General features: G+C 32.9%; 2 protein-coding genes across 3 annotated transcripts; both read right to left on the bottom strand.

Moving 5' to 3' along the window:
* Positions 1-2,496: 2,496 nt before the first annotated feature.
* Positions 2,497-3,854, bottom strand: LOC132279861 (E3 ubiquitin-protein ligase ATL42-like). Its single transcript, XM_059781914.1, has one exon. The coding sequence runs from the start codon at positions 3,852-3,854 to the stop codon at positions 2,565-2,567; it is 1,290 nt and encodes a 429-aa protein (XP_059637897.1). The 3' UTR covers positions 2,497-2,564.
* Positions 3,855-5,102: 1,248 nt separating this feature from the next.
* Positions 5,103-8,821, bottom strand: LOC132277175 (ninja-family protein mc410-like). 2 transcript variants are annotated; one of them, XM_059778945.1, is made up of 3 exons: positions 8,687-8,821; positions 6,582-7,725; positions 5,103-5,958 (listed from the first exon to the last, which is right to left on the bottom strand). In XM_059778945.1, exons 2-3 carry the CDS (start codon positions 7,591-7,593, stop codon positions 5,483-5,485), a joined length of 1,488 nt encoding a protein of 495 aa, XP_059634928.1. In that variant the 5' UTR covers positions 7,594-7,725; positions 8,687-8,821; the 3' UTR covers positions 5,103-5,482. The 2 variants fall into 2 exon arrangements, with proteins under 2 accessions (XP_059634928.1, XP_059634929.1); XM_059778946.1 differs by having other exon boundaries at positions 6,582-7,781; positions 8,687-8,804.
* Between the last annotated feature and the right edge of the window lie 2,310 nt (positions 8,822-11,131).

Genomic DNA, 11,131 nt, shown 5'->3' with positions numbered 1-11,131 from the left:
TAATGAGGTAGTACCTTTTGGAGCTTATGATGTAAGACGTTTTGTACGATGATGTGATGAAACTTAATGGGGAACATGCATCTATGTCCTCTTGCATTAAAAAGAACCCAAACTCGTCACCAAAGATTGTTTATATATATATATATATATATATATATTTATTTACTCCGTATTATTTATTATGCTAAACTCAAAATAATAGAGGAACCCTTCTAGTCTCATAAAGAGAAGGCAATGAGCTTGTCTCACCTCAATTGTCAAATTGAGAATGCTGTGAAGGCACATGCGAGTTTACAATTAGGGTACCATCATGATATATATATATATATATATATATATTTATATATATTTCTACACTCTTGTCATTCAACAATTTGTAGGTAGGGCTACTTGATATGTGCAACAGAAATTCTATTTCAAATGTGAATGTGGGAGCACTTTAAGCTCTCATTATTCTCCCTTTCATAAAATCGTAATTATATATACAGAAATTTCTTTCTTAGTATTATGTCATAGCAAAATTAAATATAAATCCATATTTCTCTCTCTCTTTTGTATTTATTTATTTTAAAAAAAGGTCTTTTAATAGGAGGACCCCCACTTATACCACTTATACCAGCCTCGTGACATTAATGAAATTTAAGTTGCAAACTTGTACAGTGGAGGGGATTTAAACTCACAGTTGAGATTCAGTACTCATGAAAAATTTATTTTTTCAAGTAAAAAAGAATGGGGAAGTTTAACCTACTATGTACTTTTTGATATGTCCAAAATGGTGTTGGCGATCTCATTCAAATTTGCAGTAAAGTTATAATAAGGTGCACCGTATAGCAATTATTTATATATAAAAAATTCGCACATCCGAACTTCAACCCACAGACTTTATAGTATTTATGAATTCTCTTTATTTATTTTTTATTTTTATTTTTTTATATATATACTTTTGATCAGGAATAAGTAATGAAATTTTTTATAGTATATTAAACGTTTCATTTAAACTTCTACATTATTTCCCTTTTGATGATCAAATTGGATCTTTACTTTTGATTTGCTCGTGTCACTTTATTTTAAGATATTTTGATATTTTTTTATAATTTGTACAGTCTGCTAAAATAATCTATGAATGTTGTATATGCGATTTTTCATACTCAAAATATGTTAATTTAACGTGACAATTCCAACCACATAAAAGAAAAGGAAAAGCTCGTTATAGACTTATTTTAATATTTTTACAGTTTACATTTAGGGATTTCTTTTAAAAGAAAAAAAAGTTATACACGAAAGCATAGTCCAGTATTTGCTTATGATATACTGAAATGTACACATGCATATATATATATATAGAGAGAGAGAGAGAGACAGAGAGAGAGAGAGGGCTTATTATCTTATTAAGGTTACAGTTTACACGAAATCAATTATTTGGTAATGGTAGTAGATTAAAAAACACGATTAGAGAGAAGCATTTAAAAACGCTGAACACGATACCTGAAAGGACCATTGATGGATCCCTTGAGTGAGGACAAAAAAGATGAATCATCTCTTACGTCAAAGGCCATGGTCGAAGAATTATATAAGTAACGCAACAGCAACTCTGGAAAACATGAAAATAATTAAATTGATCATGACATAGGAGGATTAATTATGAACATATTTATATGTAGTACAACAATAGGTGTATATATTATAATTATATACAACATTTGTTGACTAGACCTCAATACAAAGAATATATTGGAAGTAATTTGGAATCATACATCCTTTGTAATTGAGGAAAATTAAAAGATATACATTGTTTTACAGAATAGTATGAAAATATTATATATTATATATATAATATAGAAGTCAAAAGTATGAGAAATACCAACAATTCAAATGACAATATGTTGGCCCCACTATCAAGAGTCAAAACTACAAACTTACAGAAAAGAACATCCTAAACATGCTTATGAAGATAATGTTTCTTGAAGTACATTGAGCCTAAGAAGTTGCATTATCTATATATATATATATATAAATATTTTATTAATGAAAAGAGATTCTCACAACTTGATTCATTGGGTCTCCAACTTGGAGAATCCCTAAGGAAATAACTTGCTTGATTCGTGGAACCAGGGTTGCTGGCAGACAGCTTCTCTTTTTCAAGTCCCATTGTTCATTATGTCTTATATATATATATATATATATAGTGGTTGTTTGAGGATTAAAAAAAAAAAAAAAATTGGTATGACCATAAAGGTATGCATTCTTATTAAGGAACTAAATCTTCAATGTAACAGACAAGAATTAAGGGGAAAAAAAATGAATGAAATGTGAGGATTTATGTATGAAACAGATTTAATGCTTCTTATAGATCTACTAGTATTTAAATAAAGAAAACATGATCAACTGAGAAACATGTTATCAACAGTGAAATCATGAAATCAATAAATGAAAAGTATATATTATGCTGCTCTTCAGGGTAATTAAAAAACCTAAGTTTTCCATGAATTTATAGGCTACTGCTATTGCTGTGAATGTGATGAGTATTCTGATCAGAAGCTAGCTTCAAATTCTGCATAGATGGTTTATACATTCATAGACAACTGTCCTGTGTTTTGAGACTGTTGATTCCTTTTTTCTCTATTAGCAAACCATTGAACTGTTCTTCGTGCAATCGGCAACCAAAGCCTCCTCAATCTTTCCTCCTTGACATTATTTTCAGACAGAGAAGAAGGCTCTCTAACACCATTTCTCATGGTGGATTCAGTGAATCTTGGATGAACTGTTATCTCCGACATCGACCTTTTCTGATTGGGATTTACAATTCTTGATGGTTGACTTGGATTGATATAATTGGACTCTGAAGTATTAGGAAGTCCTCCTAAAAATGACAATGAATCACTCTGGTTGATCATACTCACCTTGCTTTCAAACACTCTCTTCCTCTCCATCTCTTCCTTAATCTTCATAACATGACCATCTTCAATCACTCTCGCGGTTGGTAATTGCTGATCATTGTTCGAGTCCAAAGAAGAGAATCTATTGCTTGACATAGCATTAAGCATCTCCGAATTCAAGAACATGAGATCAGAAGAACTCACACTGCTCCATCTGTTCTTCAGGACAACATCAGACAATATGATCTTGTGATTCAACTTGTGCAGGGCCTTTTGGTTGCTGTCATCACTAGTATCACAATTTTCTTGGATCAGCAATTCTTCCTCTTTCTTACCCTTTTCGAATCTCCTAAAACTGCTTCCAATGCTAAATCTTGAAGAACCGCGATGATGATCTTCCTCTCTCTCCACAAAAAGCTCCAAATTTGAGTCCTCGCGCAGCGAAGACTGGTCCCACAAGTACCTCAAACTACTCGAATATGTCAAGAATGTAAGGTCGTCAGCACTGACCTTTCGCCTGCACAGAGGACAGCTCGAGTGTTTCTCTAGCCACTGATCAACACAATCAATGTGAAATGCGTGTTTGCATTTGGGCAGTAACCGAAGAATTTCAAAATCTTCAAACTTTGAAAGACAGACTGCACATTCAAGTCCTTCCCTTGACCCTCTAAGGGAAGAGAATCTAAAGAAAGGAAGTGACTCAATCACAGCTTTATCGATTCCAGACAATTGAGACCTTGATCGAACAAGTCCGCCTTGATTTTGTGTATGAACATATGATGCCCTGTGACACAACTTTGCATAGACGAGGAGTGTGAATGTAATTGAAAACATGATGGCAAGGATACCAATCACAACAGCAAGGCTTGGTTGAAAATTGGATACAGCATCTTGGGAATCAGGGGAATCTTCGGATTGTGCTTCAACTTGGAAGAACATAAAGAAGATGGAAAAAATGAACATACCCAATTGATCCATGGCAGGATTGGAGTTCAGAAAATTGTCCGGGGATTCTAAATTCTCTCCGGTGAGCGGGCTGCCGGAAAATGTGTATTATGTGTGCAGAAGGAGGCTCTTAAAGTTTATAAAGGCTAACTTGAGATGAGGTTTGTTATGTATGACTCTTTTAATAAGCCTCCCCCTGGTTTCTGCATAGGTAGTTCTTGTGTGTTCCCAATTTGAGAAATTATTTTAATTTTGTAGTGGGAAGTTTTTAAATTTGATGTTCAACAGTGATAGACAGGTGGTGAGGCTTATAATTTTGTATACATATTTAACTTCTAATTTGGTAGGCAATACAGAGGGTTTTGGTATAAAAAAGGAATAAAATTATATAAACATTTTAACTACTACTAAATTAGAAGAAGTTGAAACATGAGATAAATTGACTTGTTCTAAGCAGTATAAAATCTCATATAATATATATATATATATATATATATATATATATATATATATTGGGAAGATTATGGATAGTAATTAAGAGTTAATATCAGTTACATCACAAGCCTCTTAAAATAGAAAGAAAGTCAAATTGTGCATTCTAATCTAATAATTACCTGTCGAACAATCTTGTCAATTGACATTATCCGAAAATGAAATTAAAAATCAGGTAATAATTATACTCAAAACCCCGGAGATAAAAATCTGATTTTTTTAGTGGATAATTATCTACTGAGTTATTCTTAAAAAGGAACAGTAAACTATGGTCCAACTTGTGTCTGAAGCATTAATGTGTTCATACTCATACTCGTCTGGCAAAACCAAGTTGTAAGGAATAAACACAAACACTAATAGTTTTTCCTAAGCTTGCACATGGAGGATAATGGACAGAAGGGAAATTCCTCTAATTAATTTAGAATACAAGCATAACAAGCAGTACATTCTTGCTGTCTACAAAATCTCACCGCTGTCGCCCGGTCTATGTGAAATTTGTTACGTCCAAGGATGCTAAGATTTAATTCTAACACTTTTGTTGCTGTAATACAAAATCTGGGTAAAGCATACTTTATTAGTTCTCATCAAACCCCTTTAACATTCAAAACACAATGATATGTTATGCACAAAAATACCATTACACATCATCAAGATCAAATATAAGAACAGATGAACACTGAAAACGCAGAATTGAAAATTACAATATGCCTTTTAAGTACATCATTCACATTGGACACCATGTAAAAATGCAGGGATCTATCGAAAATGACTAGTAATCATCCTTGCGGCTGCATTAATTCTTACCCACCACGCACAAATTCATATTTCCATTTAACCACCTTCTTACAATGACGGAGTTTGAAAGTAGCTCTATACTGTATAAAATAAAAATAATAAAGGAGAGACATGTCTTAGAGAGCTACTATTGAAAAGATATGAAGCTTAATATATATAATTGACAAAGGAATGATTGCTGTAAGGTTATTACATACAACTGCTTTTTCAATTGCAGCAGGAAAGGGAACTGACAGAAGGGAAATTAAACATCTAATCCTGTTGAGTGAGACATTCGAGGAGAAACCCAACATGTGGTATACAAAACCATAAGAAGGACTTCTTCATCACATCAGATGTTAATATTTATTAGCCTGGTTCATAAAACTAATGCATTAGCTTTGAGTTGAGGCAGAAGGATTGCTGCTTGGAAATGACACCAAACCGGTGCCATTATCTGGATTTGTTTGTGCTTCACCAGCGTGCTGAACAAACTCTTCAGGGGACATGTGAGACCCATGGCAAGCACAAACAATCTTAATTTGGGTTGCGCTGTATCTGATAGTTACACCAGAAATTGTCCTACCATTTGGGCCAGGACCCGTTGTGGAAACCCATGGTAGATTCGGGTGGGAACCACATCCCCCAAATTTGAGGTCTGCGGCAATACCTGGCCTTATAGCTGGAAATTCAGATGGTTGGTCAGAAGGATCTTTGGCCCTGAAGATCATGCTGTTGCCATTCATAATATTTTGTTTTTGAGAAGAGGAACCTTCTTCAGTGGCATGCTGTTTCCCATCAATTTTAGCCTGTTCTAATGTCCTTCCATCGTAAGTTTCAGATAACTTGTGCACAACCACTGGCATGGCAGCTACATCCATAAGGTAAGAATTAAGTAAACAAATCTCATTTAAAATCATATCAGCAACATAAATACAGTGGAGAAAAATCATAATGGTATATGGCAAAAATAAGATCAGCAGTCAGAAATTGGTATAACAACTAATTTTTTTTTTTCCCAAGTAACAGTACAAAATACCCAATAAGGTAAACAACTAAAAACTATTCAAGAGGTCAATTATGGAAATCAAATAACTGTGTCTCATACACAACAATCTCCAATATTGAATTTTTTTTTTTTCACAGTGAAATCTTGAATCTGTTCCCAAAACGCATAATGTCTACATCTGAAGTATAACCCAGTTTCCTAGAACTTAACAAGATTTATTATACAGACCAATTTTACATCCTTGCCAGGTTATAATCATCAGAAGGAAATAAAGTGAATTGTCAAATCAACCAACAATCTAACAATTAAACTGTATCAATGAGAATCTCAGTGTGGAGCTGAGTCGAAGGATAATAGAATTGTATGGGAAATCAACCAAAATATCTCCATCTTTTATATATTCTAGCCATGTTAAAGCTCAACAAAAGATTATAAAAGAAAGACGAGAAAACGTTGGCATATCTTTAGCCCATCATTTTGTTTACCTGAGTTTGGTGGAATTCTGCCAGAAAAGGATGGGTGAACTTGTTGGGGATGAGAAACCAAACCCCAGGAATTATCCTTATCCAATGCCGGATGGTGACCAGGAGAATAGCTAAACATCAATGGTAAGTTTCCAGGTATCACAGGCTGGGTCCCTGGTCGATCACTATTTGCAGCAGCCATCATTTGCGTCATGCCAGATAATTGAAAGCCTGATGTGTTGGGTGCACCAACAGAGTTAGAATCCTTCAAAGGTATCGAGTAAGGAAAATTCATGATGTTTACAGATTGTGCTGGGTATGTAGCACCAGAGGGCATGTTCCCAAGTTTAAATTCCTTTTCTGATGAAACCTTATACCTCTTTTGCCCTTGTAATTCAACAAGGCTTGAACCAGTAACCACGTGAACCTCTTTTGTGACCTCAGATGAGACACCATTCCCAGTGTGTCTTTTGGAGCTATCATCATGGTGTGAAATTAGTCTTGAGGTTGAGCCCTCGACTTCAGAGTCTGCCACATCTTCATTATCAGCAGCTGAGCCATCATCTGTGGTTATGGAAATGTGCGACGTTATAGGCTTGTCGTGTAACTGACCATGATGAACTTCTCTGCCACGCTTTTTTTGATGGCTTATCTCATCAAACAAATTTTTAGGTTTGTTACCAGTCTCTGGCCTATTCTCTTCTTCAACTTCAGCAGATCTCTTACTGTTTGCAACCCAAAGCCCTCTACCATTCAAGCTTGCATAACCATCCACATCAACCACAGCTTTGGAAAGGTTATGAACGAAGTTGTCCTCCGGTTTTACTGGATCATTTCTCTGAGACCCAGTACCAGAGTCCTGTTTCTGGGTGCCACCGTGAAGAAAACTCTTGAAATCATCCACCACTTTGTTGCCTTCATCGCCTCCATCAGTCCTAGTATCTGTGGAGCTAACAGTTTTGCCTTTTGATTTGGCAGATGATCCACCACAAGATAGACCCAAACTAAGCTCAAGCCCATTCTCATCCTCCATTTTGATGGAACAAAATTATGCCAATATGATTTATGGAGAGACTCCTTTAACTACCTTCTCCATATGGCATACCGCCGTGATTGGTGACGTAAACACCGACGTTATTTAAGCAACCATTTTGTAAGAAAACACCTGACACAAAATCCATAATATTTTGGAGAACAAAAGAGGTAAGAACAATTACTTTCCTGCCAAAAAAATAACACCATGTTCCACACAATCAATTAAATGGCAGTCGTGTTTTTCAGCTATTAGGTTTAACAAAAATTAATTTTACACCAAACCAAATGTAATATCTAGGATTTAAACCAAACTTTGTTTCCTAGTCTCACTTGTTCATTAACTGCAGTGCGGTCCAGAGAAGTGGAGGATCTTAACTGAATAACAAGACTTTGACGCTCTTGGTTAAAATTTACCCTAATGGGATCCACGTGTTGTGACTTTCTACATAAAATGGCCCGGTCCACAATCATTAGTTTAACTAATCCACATATGTAAATAAGATACATTGCTCTATTGATTGAACTCAAAATTATCCCATCCAAATACTAACTCAATTTAATGTTAAACAAGCTCATAACCTTGGAACCTAACCAGAATGGCATAGCGTGGCTCTCTCAGAAAAACCCATGTATCTTAAAATTTTCTCAGTGAAGAAACTTAATTAACTCATTACTAATCCATTTAGAATCACCAGCATAATTAATTAGATCGGAGAACCATGTTAATGAAACTGCAAAAACTGAAAACCCACAAGGGTACATCCCATGTAATCAAAATCCCATGAACCCAACAAAATTAACATCTTTAATTAACTAAACAATTGAGAATTTAAATTATAGACAGATCAGACCACCAACAATTCATGCAAACATATCCAACAAATTAACAATACAGAAGAAAAAATATACATGTTCGATCGACAAGAAACATTAAGATTAAGTGACAAAAAACACCGTCCCGCCTCTCGATTGGAACGACAGATAAGCCCAGAAGATTCAAACAATTGTCAACCAAGAGAAAAACACCATATACAAAATGGAGAATATGATAGACAATAGAAATGAGAGAAATAGATAGAGTACATGAATACCTTAATTTTGGGAGGCCACCAAACCCTAGGTGAAAATCGAATGTAGAGAGAGATTCTGAAACAATGCGGAGGAAAGCACAGAATAGTGACAGTGGGGACCTGATGGTGGGAGTTGTTCAAATCCTCAATATTATTTACTTTTTCATTCAGCACGTGATTGTTATGTACTACAGTACCGGATTCATTTCTAATCCATCAATTTTTTTTATTGGACAAATTGCATAAAACTTTCCTTTATTTTTTATTTTTAGCAAATAAATAAATAAATAAATAAATAAAAATCTGCATAAAACCCAACTAACTAACTAACTAACTAACTAACTATCTAATTTGTTACCAATTGATAATGACAAAAATATCCCTTAATATAAATTTAAGAAAAATAATTATTTTAAATTTTAGATTTTTTTAATCTTTTAAAAATAGAACGTTAAGAAAGTTTAAAAATTACATATCATTAAAGTGATATTATAATGACAAAAATGCCTCTCAAGATAATTTAAAAAAAAAAATAGGTTTTCCTTTAAATAATTTTCATTTTAGCTTTTATTTTCTTTTTAAATTTATAAAAAAAAAGTTAAGAAAATTTTAAAAAGGTCCAAGGTATTTTCAATTTCATAATTTTTAACAACACTATGCCAATGAATTTATTTATTTATTTATTTTTTATATATTAAGGGGCACCATTTTCTCAAAATTTATATTAAAGGGCATTTTGTCATTATAATATTCCCTTGCAACATAATGAAAAATTATGGGGTTTTATGTCAAATTTTTTTCTTCAAAAGGGTTTTAGTAATTCTTACTAAAAATGAAAAGTAGAGGGAGTTTTCATGCAATTTACTATTTTTATTAGGACAAAAATCACAAACCCCACTTTATACAGTTGTGTACTACCAATATTGCTTGAAGCAAAAATATGAAAGTATATTTGATAAAAAGTGTTGTACGTTTGAAAAATTGAATAGCTAGTTACAAAAGTCATTTTAGAATTTTTTATTTATTAGTGCAGAAGCAAACAAAAACATCATTTTTATGTTTTCGTCGGAAGCGTAGTACACTAGCAAAAGCAAAAGACACGAAACAAAAGCATTAGCCGAGCAGCCATTTAACGTCTAATATTTCAAGTACATTTGTTTAGAAGAAAAGTTTAGGTCCGGTTTGCCGTATGGTAAGTATTTTTGCTTCGTGCTTTTGCCCATATCCTGCAGCGAAGCAAAAGTACAAAGAATGTTTGGTAATGCTTGTTGCCATAGCATGTTTGATAATGTTTGATGTCATTTGAATAGTAATGAAGCGCTTTAAAAAAAGAGACCAAAACAAGCACGATTTTTAAAAAAATAAATAAAACCTCTAAAAACATGTTTAACTAGTTCTTATGGTCGTTTGGTAATGTTTTTATTTATTGTTTCTTGTTTCTAAAAGGCCACAAAAATAGAAATTTTTGTTATTCACCAAACGTGACCACAACACTTTTCTTATTCACCTAACATGACCCCAATCTAAACTTTATCTTCATCAACAACAACTCCAAGGTGTGTCTTTCTCTTATTATTCACGCTCAATTGAAAGATTCTCTCTTCACCCCTTGTCTCTTTTGTGTTTGATAAAATCTTTTTTGTTGCATTGAAACCTTATAAATTGGGCCAAATTAAAACCCAAGAGAAAACTACTTGATTCATTATATATATATACATACATATATAGGTATATATATACATATATATATATATAGGTACCAGTATATGATAGTTTAATTAACTCTCAAGCACTCAATAATTTCTATTACATGTACGTGATTCCAAATAATTGTATAATAATTGTATTTTTCACTAAATGTTTAAATCAGGGGCGGAGTTAGAAATTAAATTCAGGGGGCATAGACTAAAAAGACAATAAATATAGATTTTATAAATTAGGAGACAAAGAATAAAAATTTCTTAAAATAATATGTCAATTAATGAGTAATTTAAGAAAGGAGTTTGATTCAAAAAGGAAAATTTGACTTTTTTAAAGGAAATTAAAAAAATTTAAAGAATAAAAAAGAAAAGAAACATAAAATTAAAGAGATAATTTTAGAAAATAAAAATTTTAGGGGAGCATTATATGAATTTTTTCATATACACATGTAAAAATATATAAATTTAGTATATATATTATAGTAAGTAGGGAAAGGCCAGGGGGCACGTGCCCCTGTGCAAACACTGACTCCCTGGTTCTAATGAAACTATATGAGTCAAGTTATATATATATATATATATATACTAGTAAAAGACATGTGCGATACACGTGATGAATGTTTTGTAATTTATTTTATTATTTGGTAAATTATTTTATAAAATAATTACCTATTTCACCTATTTTTTGGTTGTTTTAATAATGATTTGAAACTCTTTTATTTTAATTCATTTTATTTATAGAAACTCTTTTATTCTAATTCATTTC

Source organism: Cornus florida, unplaced genomic scaffold, assembly GCF_030987335.1.
Source record: "Cornus florida cultivar Cherokee Brave unplaced genomic scaffold, ASM3098733v1 CherokeeBrave_3.0.0_Hap2_Chr10, whole genome shotgun sequence".
Lineage (NCBI taxonomy): Eukaryota > Viridiplantae > Streptophyta > Magnoliopsida > Cornales > Cornaceae > Cornus > Cornus florida.
This window is presented reverse-complemented; position numbering and strand designations above follow the sequence as displayed.

Excerpts from the sequence above, each read along its gene's own strand:
- LOC132279861 (XM_059781914.1), bottom strand. The coding sequence starts at position 3,854 with ATGGATCAATTGGGTATGTTCATTTTTTCCATCTTCTTTATGTTCTTC.
- LOC132277175 (XM_059778945.1), bottom strand. The coding sequence starts at position 7,593 with ATGGAGGATGAGAATGGGCTTGAGCTTAGTTTGGGTCTATCTTGTGGT. Across the intron at positions 5,959-6,581 it reads CAGAATTCCACCAAACTCAG|CTGCCATGCCAGTGGTTGTG; the intron begins GTAAACAAAATG and ends TTATGGATGTAG.